This window comes from Lepidochelys kempii, chromosome 7 (assembly GCF_965140285.1).
Source record: "Lepidochelys kempii isolate rLepKem1 chromosome 7, rLepKem1.hap1, whole genome shotgun sequence".
NCBI classification, from domain to species: domain Eukaryota; kingdom Metazoa; phylum Chordata; order Testudines; family Cheloniidae; genus Lepidochelys; species Lepidochelys kempii.
Window position 1 is genome coordinate 27,632,862 of NC_136386.1, and position 16,959 is coordinate 27,649,820.

General features: G+C 40.2%; 1 protein-coding gene across 5 annotated transcripts in view; it reads right to left on the reverse strand.

The window, feature by feature from the left end:
• CACNA2D3 (calcium voltage-gated channel auxiliary subunit alpha2delta 3) overlaps positions 1–16,959 on the reverse strand; it is a 724,110-nt gene that overhangs the window by 397,975 nt on the left and 309,176 nt on the right. For all 5 annotated transcript variants that reach the window (XR_013636032.1, XM_078853616.1, XM_078853615.1 and 2 more), the window contains 3 exons: positions 4,989–5,120; positions 345–405; positions 112–262 (listed from right to left, as the gene is read on the reverse strand). Coding sequence is in view for 4 of the 5 variants with exons in the window: in XM_078853616.1 (XP_078709742.1) it covers positions 112–262; positions 345–405; positions 4,989–5,120 (344 nt within the window). In the remaining variant the exon portion in view is untranslated. The remainder of the gene's footprint in view (positions 1–111; positions 263–344; positions 406–4,988; positions 5,121–16,959) is intronic.

Sequence of the window (16,959 nt, forward strand, 5' to 3'; positions counted from 1 at the left end):
CGTCCAAATTCAGTTTGTTCATGTACATGGCAGGATGTAGAATATGACAAAGAACACAACACAAAACAATTAATTAGAAAAAGAGGGGAAGAAAAATACAGAGAAACTCACAGCAATTATGTTGAAAAAGTCATCATCTCCGAGGGTATCCAAAATAGATGATACAGTTTGCTTAGCAATTGTCAGACGGAGTCCTTTCATGCTGCCGCTGACATCAACTAAAATGACCACATCTTTTGGAGAAGTAGCTGCCTGTATGTACCTAGACCAAGAAGCAAAATGCAGACTGATCTTATATTTTTTTATATTTCTTAAAAACACATTGGTGGTTGACTGTTACCTACCATTTTCGATTTCTGCAGTCAAATGCAATAACTCCATTCTCATCTGGTTCCCATTTAATTCCTGTTTAAAAAAAAAGATTACATTACAATATATCAGAATGTTCATTATACGTGTCTTCGCTAGTGGTGAAAGTAGCATTTAAAGGATTCTAATATTTTATTGATTGAGCAGACATGCTTAAATATCACATATAAAGAACTATAGCAGTTGCTGGTCACAGCAGTAGCTAATGCAGGAAAAATACTTTAACAAAATAGGACCATGGGAAATACAATCATGTTTCTTTCAGACCACTGCAGGGTGAAGACTGCTTCACCACTATTCTGTTCATCACAATAAAGAATGTGGCTCGAAACATCGCTATGCTTAGCAATGGTAGTTGGCAAGAGCGTGATGATGCTAATCAAGTCAATTTCCCCACTACTCTTTCTACCATGACTCAACTTGCCAGGGACTGTCATGCTTGATGGCATCACTGACAGGTTGTGTTTCAGACATTTTGCCACAGACCACTTGACTATGATGAGGTAATGTCTCTGACCTGTGGGTCAGAGGAAATATAATACTAGCTTTCAAATAAAGAACATCAACAGGCCAGTCCCCCCTGTTTTTAAATCAAGATATTTCTGGATTTGCATTCAATCCCTAGAACAATAAAGGATCCTCTTAAAATAACCATGCTAGAATTTCTACTATCGAAATGTCAAGGATCTGAAGACCTGAACTATAATCTAAAACCTATAGAGAGAGATGTGTCAGTCATCAGCCAACCATAAATACATATATACAAACACTGAAGACTTTAAGGTCCAGAAAACAGCCTCTAACCAACTAAAAGAGCACTTTTACTCTTTCACTACTGGCCTGATCTTGAATTAGGGAAGTCAATGGGAGCGTTGTCATTGAAATTAATGGGAGCAGGGTCTGGTGCTATGTAAGAGCAGAGTGTTATGTAACAGCCTGTATTCTGTTGGCGTTTAATGGGTGTTAATCAATGTATGCTTAAAATAATCCTTTGAGATAATCAGATGGCATCAGGCCGAAGATGCCAAGAAAGTGCAAAATAAAAGAAGGAATGAATGAATGAATGAAGAGGAAATATTATTGCATCTATAGACAGAGCAGAATACCCAAGTGGAGAACTCTCTGAATGATCTGAAAGGTGAATTATCTTCTTTTATCTTCTCACACTATTTCAGGTTAAGAAATTACTTATCTTTTTGTGCCTCGTAATTTTTTCAAGTAGAGAGAGAGCCAGAAACACAGAAACATCCTAAGTGTGTCCCTAAACATTTTTTAATGCCTTGAAACGTATATGAACATTTTTCATGCCTTACAGCAAAGGCAATTCTCGTCTCTATTAACCTACAGAGAAGGTGTTTGAACCCATGTCATCCTATACGTGGAACTTGGCATGATTTCTGGTTTTCTGTTTTATGTCCCATGGTTATCTAACCCCAGGGAGAGATGAGTCCCACAGCACGAGGGAGAGGCTCCCTTTAAGCCATATGAATGAGGAAATTATTAGCAAGGAAAATGCTAATTTAATTTGATTTAGCATAGAAATAAAGATGTGTAGTAATTACTTTTACTTACCACAATATGAAACAGCTCTACTACTCCAAAATTAGGCTTTTTACATTATTGTTAGCTGTCTGAGTTCTATTTCTACAGTTGCAATGTTGATATAACTTCTGCCTGAAGTCACATTTTCATAATTCCCAAGCAAAATTAAAACATCGTTTTTTATTAAAAATTCAAATCCAGCAGAATTACGTGATATCTCATATGATACAGCACTATGCAGAAAAATGCCCCATGGGTCTTATCTGTTCTCACCAAGAAACATGAGTACACCTAAAAAGAAAAGGAGTACTTGTGGCACCTTAGAGACTAACCAATTTATTTGAGCATAAGCTTTTGTGAGCTACAGCTCACTTCATCGGATGCATGCAGTAGAAAATACAGTGTAGCGATAATCAAGGTGGGCCATTTTCAGCAGTTGACAAGAATGTGTGAGGAACAGTAGGGGAATGGAGGGGGAAATAAACTTGGAGAAATAGTTTTACTTTGTGTAATGACACATCCACTCCCAGTCTTTATTCAAGCCTAAGTTAATTGTATCCAGTTTGCAAATTAATTCCAATTCAGCAGTCTCTCATTGGAGTCTGCTTTGAAATTTTTTTGTGGAGAATTGCCACTTTTAGGTCTGTGATGGAGTGACCAAAGAGATTGAAGTGCTCTCTGACTGGTTTTTGAATGTTATAATTCTTGACATCTGATTTGTGTCCATTTATTCTTTTACGTAGAGATTGTCCAGTTTGGCCAATGTACATGGCAGAGGGGCATTGCTGGCACATAATGGCATAAAGCACACTGGTAGATGATAGTGTGGCTGATGTGATTAGTCCCTATGATGGTGTCCCCTGAATAGATATGTGGACACAGTTGGCAACAGGCTTTGTTGCAAGGATAGGTTCCTGGGTTACTGTTTTTGTTGTGTGGTGTGTGGTTGCTCGTGAGTATTTGCTTCAGGTTGGGGGGCTGTCTGTAAGTAAGGACTGGCCTGTCTCCCAAGATCTGTGAGAGTGATGGGTCATCCTTCAGGATAGGTTGTAGATCCTTGATGATGTGTTGGAGAGGTTTTAGTTGGGGGAAGAAGGTGACGGCTAGTGGCGTTCTGTTATTTTCTTTGTTGGGCCTGTCCTGTAGTAGGTGACTTCTGGGTACTTTTCTGGCTCTGTCAATCTGTTTCTTCACTTCAGCAGGTGGGTATTGTAGTTACAACAAAAAACTTCAAAAACAGACTCCAACGAGAGACTGCTGAATTGGAATTAATTTGCAAACTGGATACAATTAACTTAGGCTTGAATAAAGACTGGGAGTGGATGTGTCATTACACAAAGTAAAACTATTTCCCCATGTTTATTCCCCCCCCCCCGCCCCTACTGTTCCGCACACGTTCTTGTCAACTGCTGGAAATGGCCCACCTTGATTATCACTTCAAAAGGTCCCCACCCCCACTCCCCCTCTCCTGCTGGTAATAGCTCACCTTACCTGATCACTCTTGTTACAGTGTGTATGGTAACACACATTGTTTCATATTCTCTGTGTATATAAATCTCCCCACTGCATGCACCCGATGAAGTGAGCTGTAGCTCACGAAAGCTTATGCTCAAATAAATTGGTTAGTCTCTAAGGCGCCACAAGTACTCCTTTTCTTTTTGCGAATACAGACTAACACGGCTACCCTGAAAACCTATGAGTATACCTATAATTCTGCAAACTTTTTTCCCCACTTTGTTACATGTGTGTGCTAGCATGCATGCATGCACAGCATTTGCTGGAACCAGTGATGTCTCATCTTCAAATTATGCCAACTCGCTCTGAATTTCTACATACACAAGATGCACAGTGAGAAAATGTAGGCCTTGCAAATAGGATTGGAGTTTTGAAATGGCAAAATTGCAAGTATGGGCTCAATTTCTTTTGTAATTTACATTCAGTTGTATTAATTTCCTAGTTGTCATAATACAAGGAATTTGTAAGCAGTAAGCCAAATGCACTACATTGGGTAAATGTACAAAACATGGTGTTCCAGTTTCAGGGTAATAACACCCGTATTCCCCCTCAGTGCTCCCTCGAGGGCACCCTCTTAAGGTTCCTGGCTCCCAAATGCCATCTCTCTTGGGCAGAGAACAGCTTCTCTCTCTCTCTCATTCCCACGGTTTTAAGGCTGCACATCTCCCTGCCTTACACTATGATATCCCCAGCAAGCTAGTATGTCTAAAAGCCACCAGCTGTGTTTTACTTTCTCTGCAAGGGTTATGAGCAGCATATTGCCAGCAGTTACAGCATACCACACCAACCCTTCTAAGCAAGCATCTTTATTCTTAAGGTAACAGTATTACAGAAAAACACGTAAGAAACCAATAAAAGTTCCCCTACACATGCCAAAAGCGTACCAGAGGTCGCCCATTCGTTTTATGGGGCCCTAGTAAGCCAAAGTCTTTCCAACCCTTCTGCAGGGGTTGGACTGAAGATTCTGCCCATACGTTGGATTAGAAAGAAGGCCCCAAGTCAGTTTAACCACAAGCTTTTTATGTCAAAAGCCTTTTCTTTGTCTGTTGGTCTCTGGAAAATCCAGTTTGAACTAGTTTATGTGAGCCTCCCCAAGGGTTGTACCTCTTTAAAGGTGTTTAAAACCTAATAATTCACCTTAATCACCCCTCCACACCCACCCTGTTTTTGGTTCTTGGTGGAGCTGTGATAATCATACCCCATAGAACAGAACACAGTCATACTTTCAATCCCTGCCCCAGAGTGATACATACATTTAATACAATATGTTCCCACAAAGATACTACATGCATTTGCAGTATTTGTCACACCTAAATTGGGTAAATGTGCAAAAGCAAGGAACAATATATTTGCTGTGGGACGATTCCCATTTTTTTCACAATTCCAAATATTAATGGGGGGAAGGGGATAAATATTAATAGCCCTTGTTTTTTTTCAGAACTCTAAATTAAGTCAAAGGAATCTGTGGGTGCTTGCAAAATTCAGGACCTGCAACACTAATTTTTTTCATGGAAACCTGTAGCAATATCACCTGTTCATTTTATTTTAATTAATATGCATACCTGGATACTGTCTAAAAAATCCCTTTGCACTTCCAAAATACTGCCATATGAGAGAAGGGTCACGGTCAAAGTTATCGACAAACACCTTGTTTAAGGATTCTGACCAAAAGACTCCATTTACGATAGCTGGATCTGAAAAAATAAAGAAGAGTGACACTCAGTTGATAGAATCCCTTGCACCATATCATCTTTGGCTGATTCAGTATCTAAAGTCATTGATCTGTAATTTGTAGCTCATAAGTCAAGTGCACTCTCTATATGTGGCTCCTATGAAGTCCAGTCAGTATTTCTCCAGGACTTTCTGGGTCTCACCACCAATTAACTTGGTGTGTATAGGTCCCTAGAAACTATTTTCCCCAGCCTTCATTCCCAGCATTCAGGAGATGACCCACAAAACACACCTACTCCAAAGACAGCGAAAACTTTCTTCAGTAGCCAAGAGAGAAGAGTGAGGGGAAAATGCACTTTCCAATCAAACTAGCCTCCCAACAGCTAGCAGTGTGTGGAAAGATGGGTGTGATGATGTTATGTTGTACTATAACATGATACTGCATAAATGGACAATGGTGTTGAGTCATGATGATGCAATGTTATCATGTATTAATGCAACATGACAACACAAATATTGGATAAAGTGGCAGGAAGTCATGATGGGATTATTTTGTGTCTCTCTAACACTCCATTTCTTAATGAAGTTGCTTTGAAGCAGTTACAGGCATACTTACAAACACTTTCAACACTATTTATGTATTTTACCTAGTGGAAATATATACATAGGTGCAGAAGATCACAGATTAGTGATGTATATATTGAAAGAGTTCCAAGATATATTTTATAGGTGAGAGTTAAATTTGTTAATTAGAACATATAACAGAAAGGGTCACATCACTATTATTGAATAAATGTACTGTAAGGGTAACAGATTATTAATTACTTTAACTCATAATTTACACACTTTTTAAGACTCAGGATTTTTCATGATAATGTTATTTATGTATTCTGTATGAATGTTTTGTACTTAGTATGGTCACTTTAACTGTACGTTAAAAGTTTATTTGTGGGGATAACATACATAATATCCCTGTCAAAAGACAGATTCTATTTCACCACTTCGTGACCTATGATGTGTACTCTTACACACCAACACTCCTATCTTCGCTGAAATCTTTAGAGGGAGACCCTCTGCATAGTAGTATCGTTTTTTAGTACAGTGGGGTCTAACGTATGTTTTACTTTATAAAACCAGATACTGGTCAGCATGCACATTAGAAAGTGAAGTGCCTTTCATTTCCTGTTGGAGTATGTATGCATATTGTCATTTACTCTGCATTCAAACAAATGCATAGCAAACACAACATAGCACTAACTACGATGTGAAAAAACATGGAGCTTGGATTTCCCAGCACTGACTGATCTATTCTTTTATTCCCATAAACAGAATAGTACATGAAAGCAAACTAAAACTCTCTATGTGAGAAGATATTTTTTCTATTACATTTGTTTTTTCTTTTAATACAGCATGGTATATTCAACCAGTGACACTTAAAATCCTAAAACACCCTCGTATTTTTGTATGATGTAAAGTGGTTATTTGGCATAAAAGTGACAAAGCAAAATTGAATTAATATGTTTGGAAGCCAAGGTTTTTGAGCTAGATAACAATGTGGTTTTGAAATGAGACATGATAAAGAAAGACGCTCTATATACCTAATACAACCTGCACCTAAAGGCAATGGTTTCAAAAAGAAAAAACAAAGCTAACTTAAAATCTGTATTGTTTTTAAAAGTATGAAAACATACACACAACTTGTTCAAGTATTTGAAATAACACTTCCACTAGAAAAACAAAGCAAACTTAAATCAGAGCTGTAATCTTTAATTAAAAAAAAAGGCACATACAACTGCACACTTGTCCAAGTGTTTCATATAATGCTCCCACAGACTTGTAAAATAATGGCACTCTGCATTGATTTCAGAAGATTGCTTGGAATGTGATTTTAATGGAGTGGAAAAAAGGTGAATTGTTTTCTATCCTTACATTCATCAAAGAAAAACACCAGGAGAAAAAGGGAAATGTCTCAGCTACACATCTTTGAACTCTGCATTCATCTAAATATTTAGGTTTACATAGAAGGGCCGTTGAAAAAGCAAACTCAACAAAGCAGATTTTGTTTTAAAAACATGTCTAGTGCAGTTAAATTTAGTCCTAGAACAAGAAATGTGAATATATATATATATATATATATAACCTGTCAAACTAGAGACATACCAAACACAATTTTGAGTTCTCAAAAACAAATCTACTATATGGAAGTAAACCCATGTCACTATACATTTTTGGTGTTGCCTAAAGGTCATTATTCTGTACAGCAGAAAACCTCAGGTATTCGCTAGTTTACAGTTACTCCAATAAATTTCCCTGAAACACCATGGCCTGAAATTCAGGATCATTCTTGCCTAAGCTACAAAAATAAATCATCAATTTGGAGAAATAGGATCCTAATCTAACAAGAAAGCAAACCTTGCATTCAGTCCTAATACTGCATTTAGTGATTAGATGACAAAGATGACGTGTTAAAATGTCAGCCATGTTCTCACCCCACCATGTAGCCCAACACTATCTTGAATGTTGTGATTCTAGTCCCACTGAAACCATGCTAGCTCTGTTGGAGGAGCCAGATTACTATTAAACAGCACAGCTGTTTCAATGATTCATTGCAGCAGTAGTATAGCTAAGGTGGTCAGGAGTTCAAATCTCACTTGAATCAGAAAATTTAGTTTCAGGTTCTTTAGGGTTTATTTCCTTTTCTAGGAGCATTTTACCTGGATTTGTGCTTGAAATGGGCCAACTTGATTATCATACACATTGTAAGGAGAGTGATCACTTTAGATAAGCTATTACCAGCAGGAGAGTGGGGTGGGGGGAGAGAAAACCTTTTGTAGTGGTAAACACCCATTTTTTCATGGTTTGTGTGTGTAAAAAGATCTTCTATACTTTCCACAGTATGCATCCGATGAAGTGAGCTGTAGCTCACAAAAGCTTATGCTCATATAAATTGGTTAGTCTCTAAGGTGCCACAAGTACTCCTTTTCTTTTTGCGGATACAGACTAATACGGCTGTTACTCTGAAACCTGTCATTATGCAAGGCACTGAATTTAGCCGTATGGAGTGGAAATCTAGCAACTGCATGAAAAAACTTGTACAGAGACAGACAGACATCGTCTTCCTTTCCAAATGCAAACAGATGGACATCGTACCAAAAGGACTGAAGGTAAAAAATCCATTACAATATACATACCACACAGCCATGCTGACAGCGTGTGCCACAGGCTCTCAAAGAAACTGCGGAACCACCTGATCAACATCCTCTACAGCAAACAGGGAAAGATAAAGAATGAGCTCTCAAAAATGGATACTCTCATAAAAAACCAACCTTCCACACAAACTTCCTCGTGGCTGGACTTTACTAAAACTAGGGAAGCCATTTACAACACACACTTTGCTTGTCTACAAAAGAAAAAGGACACGAAACTTTCTAAACTACTACATGCCACAAGGGGCCACAGCAATAGTTCCCTCAACCCACCCAGCAATATTGTTAACCTACCCAACTATACTCTTAGCCCAGCAGAAGCAGCTGTCCTATCTCGGGGCCTCTCCTTCTGCCCCTCTCCCCCCACGAACATGATACAGTTCCGTGGTGACCTAGAATCCTATTTTTGACATCTCCGACTCAAGGAATATTTCCAACACACCTCTGAACAACATACTAATCCACAGAGACCTCCCTACCAACACTACAAAAAGAAGGATTCTAGGTGGACTCCTCCTGAAGGTCAAGACAGCAGACTGCACTTCTACATAGAGTGCGTCCACCAATGTGCACGGGCTGAAATTGTGGAAAAGCAGCATCACTTTCCCCACAACCTCAGCCGTGGAGAACACAATGCCACCCACAGCCTCAGAAACAACTCTGACATCATAATCAAAAAGGCTGACAAAGAAGGTGCTGTCGTCATCATGAATAGGTCGGAATATGAACAAGATGCTGCTCAGCAGCTCTCCAACACCACTTTCTACAAGCCATTACCCTCTGATCCCACTGAGAGTTACCAAAAGCAACTACAGCATTTGCTCAAGAAACTCCCTAGAAAAGCACAAGATCAAATCCGCACAGACACACCCCTGGAACCCTGACCTGGGATATTCTATCTACTACCCAAGATCCATAAACCTGGAAATCCTGGGCGCCCCATCATCTCAGGTATTGGCACCCTGACAGCAGGATTGTCTGGCTATGTAGACTCCCTCCTCAGGCCCTACGCTACCAGCACTCCTAGCTACCTTCGAGACACCATTGACTTCCTGAGGAAACTACAATCCATCGGTGATCTTCCTGATAACACCATCCTGGCCACTATGGATGTAGAAGCCCTCTACACCAACATTCCAAACAAAGATGGACTATAAGCCGTCAAGAACACTATCCCCGATAATATCACGGCAAACCTGGTGGCTGAACTTTGTGGCTTTGTCCTCACCCATAACTATTTCACATTTGGGGACAATGTATACCTTCAAATCAGCGGCACTGCTATGGGTACCCGCATGGCCCCACAGTATGCCAACATTTTTATGGCTGACTTAGAACAACGCTTCCTCAGCTCTCGTCCCCTAACGCGCCTACTCTACTTGCGCTATATTGATGACATCTTCATCGTTTGGACCCATGGAAGAGAAGCCCTTGAGGAATTCCACCATGATTTCAACAATTTCCATCCCAACATCAACCTCAGCCTGGTCCAGTCCACACAAGAAATCCACTTGCTGGACACTACAGTGCTAATAAACGATGATCACATAAACACCACCCTATACCGGAAACCTACTGACCGCTATTCCTACCTACATGCCTCCAGCTTTCACCCTGACCACATCACACGATCCATTGTCTACAGCCAGCTCTGCGATACAACTGCATTTGCTCCAACCCCTCAGACAGAGACAAACACCTACAAGATCTCTATCAAGCATTCTTACAACTACAATACCCACGTGCGGAAGTGAAGAAACAGACTGATAGAGCCAGAAGAGTTCCCAGAAGTCACCTACTACAGGACAGGCCTAACAAAGAAAATAACAGAACGCCACTAGCCGTCACCTTCAGCTCCCAACTAAAACCCCTCCAACGCATTATTAAGGATCTACAACCTATCCTGAAGGATGACCCAACACTCTCACAAATCTTGGGAGACAGGCCAGTCCTTGCCTACAGACAGCCCCGCAACCTGAAGCAAATACTCACCAGCAACCACATACCACACAACAGAACCACTAACCCAGGAACCTATCCTTGCAACAAAGCCCGTTGCCAACTGTGTCCACATATCTATTCAGGGGACACCATCACAGGGCCTAATAACATCAGCCACACTATCAGAGGCTCGTTCACCTGCACATCCACCAATGTGATATATGCCATCATGTGCCAGCAATGCCCCTCTGCCATGTACTTTGGTCAAACTGGACAGTCTCTATGTCAAAGAATAAATGGACACAAATCAGATGTCAAGAATTATAACATTCATAAACCAGTCGGAGAACACTTCAATCTCTCTTGTCACGCAATTACAGACATGAAAGTTGCAATATTACAACAAAAAGCTTCAAAACCAGACTCCAGCGAGAGACTGTTCAATTGGAATTCATTTGCAAATTGGATACAATTAACTTAGGCTTGAATAGAGACTGGGAGTGGCTAAGTCATTATGCAAGGTAACCTATTTCCCCTTGTTTTTTCCTACTCCCCCCCCCCAGACGTTCTTGTTAAACCCTGGATTTGTGCTGGAAATGGCCTACCTTGATTATCATACACATTGTAAGGAGAGTGATCACTTTAGACAAGCTATTACCAACAGGAGAGTTTGGGTGGGGGGGAACCTGGATTTGTGCTGGCAATGGACCAACTTGATTATCATACACATTTTAAGGAGAGTGATCACTTTAGATAAGCTATTACCAGCAGGAGAGTGGGGTGGGGGGAGAGAAAACCTTTTGTAGTGGTAAACACCCATTTTTTCATGCTTTGTGTGTGTAAAAAGATCTTCTATACTTTCCACAGTATGCATCCGATGAAGTGAGCTGCAGCTCATGAAAGCTTATGCTCAAATAAATTGGTTAGTCTCTAAGGTGCCACAAGTACTCCTTTTCTTCTTACTCATAAACTAGAAGCACCCAAGTCTCAACCTGGTTGTTGTGAATTGACTGGTATTTGGACCAGCTTCTCTTTGTGTGAGTACCACCCAAACTACAACTAAGACCCATTCGAAATCTCAAGGCACATCTTCTAATGGTACATATGTTAGATCTGTTGTGCTAGCCAAATTCCAATTTTGGAAACTACATTCTGCCAAAACTGCCTCCGCTGTTTCATTTGGAAGCAGTATTTTCCATGCCTGCCCTGTTGTGTATTGCTGCCGTGTGCTGAGGGCATCCCTCAAAATAGCTACATTTCAATATTGGTTAACGAGATTCTTTTGAATATTTGGGGGATGAAAAGCTGTATGTAAACAAAAATTCATTAGCATGATGCTATCAGGCAAACTCAAAAACAATAAATGTAAATCTTCTGACACAATACTTTAAACATAGATCCTATTTTTGTTTTGCAAAGACACGTCCTGGCAATAACCTCTAAAATAAAATTAAAACATTCTTTTATTCTCCCATCTCCTACTCTGCCTGGCTTGCAGATACTTATGATTCTGTTCTATAACCGTTTGTGTAGCTGCTATCTGGTTTTTTTATTGATATTTAATATAAACACAGCCCCAAGGCAAACAGGTACATTGACAGGAATCTGAAATATTATTGCCAAGGAACAGTACAACTGCATGTAGCAATTAAGTAGGTGTCACAGATACTATTGACCCCAAGAAGTAGGGCTGAAGGCTCAGCAAAGACAAGCAAGATGTGCCAGCTGACAGAATGCACCAAAATGGAATGCACAGAATGAAGAGGAAGACTGGCACTGGAATAAGAAACATTTTATTGACATGGTTCACAAGAAATTCACATGCACAGGGAAATAGGTAAGATAATTCTATGATAAGAGGCTAATATATAGCATTTTGCATTCTAGTTATTTCAGCAAGCTTCAAAATAATATATTTGATATTGATGGTGAAGTGCAATGACTCTGAAGGAAATACAATACTGTGGTTCCCACAATGTTTTGGGCAATCTGTCTCATTACTGAGAGCAAGTATTAATCAAGATAATAGGTTTATCCCCTATTGTATTCAATAGGTGATGTGATCTTTAAATTCTGCCTGAACAGCTTCCAGGGACATACAAAAGGTCTTCTCCCTGTAATGTCTGCCCTGAAGGACAGCAACTCTAACGCTGCAGAGCAAAGTACAGTACCAGTACTGCATAGGGTGACCAGATATCTCAATTTTACAGGGACAGTCCCGATTTTTGGGTCTTTTTCTTATATAGGCTCCTATTACCCCCCACCCCCTGTCCCGATTTTTTACACTTGCTTTCTGGTCATCCTAGTACTGTAGCTCAGTGTCAGTATTGTGTATAAGACCAAGTGCTAATACGAGACTTAAAATCCAACACACCTGTAGCTCAAAAGGTGATAGAATTGCCAGCTAAACCATGCTGACACTGACAACATATTTAGTCTGATGTTTTAAAAATAACAGAAATCAATCACATCACTGGCACACAGACCACCAGTATAATTATTATTCTAGCTGGCACTTAAAATAGTGCTTTGTATCTTCAGAGCACTGTCCAAAAAATAACTAATAAATCCTTCACAATGCCCCTGTGATGTAGTTAAGTAACACCCAGTGTCACAGGAGCCTGAGAACCTGTAATGACATTAAAATAGAATTTGCTCCTGAACACAGAAAATCTTGAACTACTCTAAACATTCTGAAATACGATAAATTAATACATTCTTATGTAATTGTGTGCACATACAATGCACCTTTCATCTGAAGATCTCAAAGTGCTTTACAAATGTATATGAAGTCTCAATACCCGTGCAATATAGGTAAAGGGTATTACTCCACTCTAGATAGGGGTGCAGCTTATCTCTGGGGTGGAACACAGTGGATATTTAATAGTGTGTGGTAACAGACAACATTGTAAGACAGGAAGTAGTAAATACTATATCTAATTGAAAGTAGAGGAGATATTTAGACATTTACAAATGAATTACCCAAGTTCACGAACAAGGTCCGCTCCCAGACTGCTGCGCTGGGCATCACAACATGGGGAAAAGATGGCCAGCCCTCTGTGGAGAAAGAGGTGGTTAGGGACTATTTAGAAAAGCTGGACGTGCACAAGTCCATGGGGCCGGACGAGTTGCATCCGAGAGTGCTAAAGGAATTGGCGGCTGTGATTGCAGAGCCATTGGCCATTATCTTCGAAAACTCATGGCGAACGGGGGAAGTCCTGGATGACTGGAAAAAGGCTAATGTAGTGCCAATCTTTAAAAAAGGGAAGGAGGATCCTGGGAACTACAGGCCACTCAGCCTCACCTCAGTCCCCAGAAAAATCATGGAGCAGGTCCTCAAAGAATCAATCCTGAAGCACTTACATGAGAGGAAAGTGATCATGAACAAGTCAGCATGGATTCACCAAGGGAAGGTCATGCCTGACTAATCTAATCACCTTCTATGATGAGATTACTGGTTCTGTGGATGAAGGGAAAGCAGTGGATGTATTGTTTCTTGACTTTAGCAAAGTTTTTGACACGGTCTCCCACAGTATTCTTGTCAGCAAGTTAAAGAAGTATGGGTTGGATGAATGCACTATAAAGTGGGTAGAAAGTTGGCTAGATTGTCGGGCTCAACGGGTAGTGATCAATGGCTCCATGTCTAGTTAGCAGCCGGTGTCAAGTGGAGTGCCCTAGGGGTCGGTCCTGGGGCCAGTTTTGTTCAATATCTTCATAAATGATCTGGAGGATGGTGTGGATTGCACTCTCAGCAAATTTGCGGATGATACTAAACTGGGAGGAGTGGTAGATACGCTGGAGGGCAGGGATAGGATACAGAGGGACCTAGACAAATTGGAGGATTGGGCCAAAAGAAATCTGATGAGGTTCAATAAGGATAAGTGCAGGGTCCTGCACTTAGGACGGAAGAACCCAATGCACAGCTACAGACTAGGGACCGAATGGCTAGGCAGCAGTTCTGCGGAAAAGGACCTAGGGGTGACAGTGGATGAGAAGCTGGATATGAGTCAGCAGTGTGCCCTTGTTGCCAAGAAGGCCAATGGCATTTTGGGATGTATAAGTAGGGGCATAGCGAGCAGATCGAGGGACGTGATCGTCCCCCGCTATTCAACATTGGTGAGGCCTCATCTGGAGTACTGTGTCCAGTTTTGGGCCCCACACTACAAGAAGGATGTGGGTAAATTGGAGAGAGTCCAGCAAAGGGCAACAAAAATGATTAGGGGTCTGGAACGCATGACTTATGAGGAGAGGCTGAGGGAACTGGGATTGTTTAGTCTGCAGAAGAGAAGAATGAGGGGGGATTTGATAGCTGCTTTCAACTACCTGAGAGGTGGTTCCAGAGAGGATGGTTCTAGACTATTCTCAGTGGTAGAAGAGGACAGGACAAGGAGTAATGGTCTCAAGTTGCAGTGGGGGAGGTTTAGGTTGGATATTAGGAAAAACTTTTTCACTAGGAGGGTGGTGAAACACTGGAATGCGTTACTTAGGGAGGTGGTAGAATCTCCTTCCTTAGAAGTTTTTAAGATCAGGCTTGACAAAGCCCTGGCTGGGATGATTTAATTGGGGATTGGTCCTGCTTTGAGCAGGGGGTTGGACTAGATGACCTCCTGAGGTCCCTTCCAACCCTGATATTCTATGATACTATGATTCTAAGTTGGAATACAGCCATAGTGTGCTCATTTTTATGAAAAGTTCATGGAATTTTTAAATTACCAAGGTGGTCTGGATCTCAGTTTTATTTTTCATTCAAAAGACATCATTTCCAGCTGTAAAGTTCTTCCTAACACCATGCTGGGGCACTGACTCAGAGAAAAGCTTGCCATCTAATGAATTAAAAGAATACTTTCTGCAACACTTGGAGGTATCCTGGCAGTCTCCAATCCAACTGCTGACCTCTTTTAACCCTGTTTAGCTTGTGAGATGCAGTAGGATCACATCACAAGGTAAGACTACTTCAGGCAACAGGCCAGTTTCATACTTTCGGAGAAATATAGAACAGATGTTTATATTATTGCAAGAATACTAACAGAAGGATAACAATACTGATAGGTACTGTACATGCTTCTAAGAAAATGCATCATCACAGAGCTCTAGAAGGCCAAGGTCTGATTGAGGAAAAGTGAAGAACAATGCAGAAGACGACAACTAACGCAGCTCTCCAGATAGAAAAGGAAAGGAAAAGTACAACTCTCAACTCACAATAACCAACAAACTGAAAGAATAGGAGCCCAACATAAATGTAGCAAGTTCATCACAGAAGCAAATCCAGACTCAGAAACTAAAAGAATATGAAGAGTCAATTGTGACACACAGGAAATGCTTGAACATGTTTCCAAGCAAACTGGATGGAACTGCATCTATCATCGACCAGGAAATCTAAAACTATGCTGGTGGCATGGGAGGAAAAGGTGCTTGACAGACAATACAGGAAGCCAGTAGAACACATTTCAAATTATAGTAAAAGAAAGGAAATGTCAATGCTACTAAATGAAATCAACCATGCCATAAAATATTTAACATACAACATACCAAAAGAGAGAGTTATACTCAGCTGCTGTCCAAATGATATATGACAAGGATATGGCGCAGCCTTGGAAACCAAAGCTAAGCTCACAGAATCTGCTCAAGGACAAACCTGTGTACAAATCTTTTCTGTAAGTGTTTTAAAAGCAAGCAGAAGTAACCACCATAAGAAAAAACCTGAGCCCTCTGTGAAGTAAGTGCCTGATCATTATTGTTAAGTTATTCAATAGAAAAACATCATGTGTACTATGAATGGGAACTATCCATATACTCTATGGTATGTTGGAGCCTTAAAAAAAGAAAAGAGAGAGAGAATTTTTGTTCCTTTTGCTAAAACGTATTAGGATTATATAGGGCTATAGTCAAATACCAAGCCTCCACCAATACACATGAGAATATATCAACACGAGTGTGGTTGTCTGAATCTGGGTGAGACACAAATCAGGCAGACACAATGTTGTCTGACCTCAGACTGTTGACTGTGACAAATCATCTATGTTATCTCTACAATTCACTTGTCCCATAACCTGCCAACAGCTATGGTGCTTCTTTAAAGGCTCTATTCAGCACTCCTTACCTAGGCAAAGCTCCCATTGCCTTCAATGGAGGTTCTGCCTAAGTGAAATGTGGTTAGAACAAGTTTTTCAGATATGAAAGTGTTCAGCTGCTTAAAAACCTCTACAACGACTAATAAAACATCTGGAACCATAATACAGATGGACAAGTGCATCTTGGGATGAATACATTATAAATTCAGAATTATGGATTCTAAAACACTAATTGCTCCTTTTGAAATACGGCAAATAAAAACCATACGAAAGAAACACAGATAAACAAAATGCAGACAGTGTAAAAATGCCTTTGTAGGTTTTCAGACAAATAGAATTCCTAAATGTTTTATGTTCTAGCCAAGTATACTAATACTAGACCACAAGAGCATGCTTTCTCTCTCTGTCTCACCCTCCTGTCTAGGTTGTTCTTTCACACCATACAGATCCAAAAAAATCAAAGTGAGGTCTGTGTTATGTAGCAAGATGGAGAGGTAAATAATTACTGTATTCTAAAATAATAGAAAAAAAAGAAGAAAATGCATCTTAGAACAAGTGTGTATGTATCTTTCTGTGACTGTTGATCTCTTCTGCTTCCCTGTAAACAAAAGCTACAATTGTTACATTTGTCATACAACTATTTG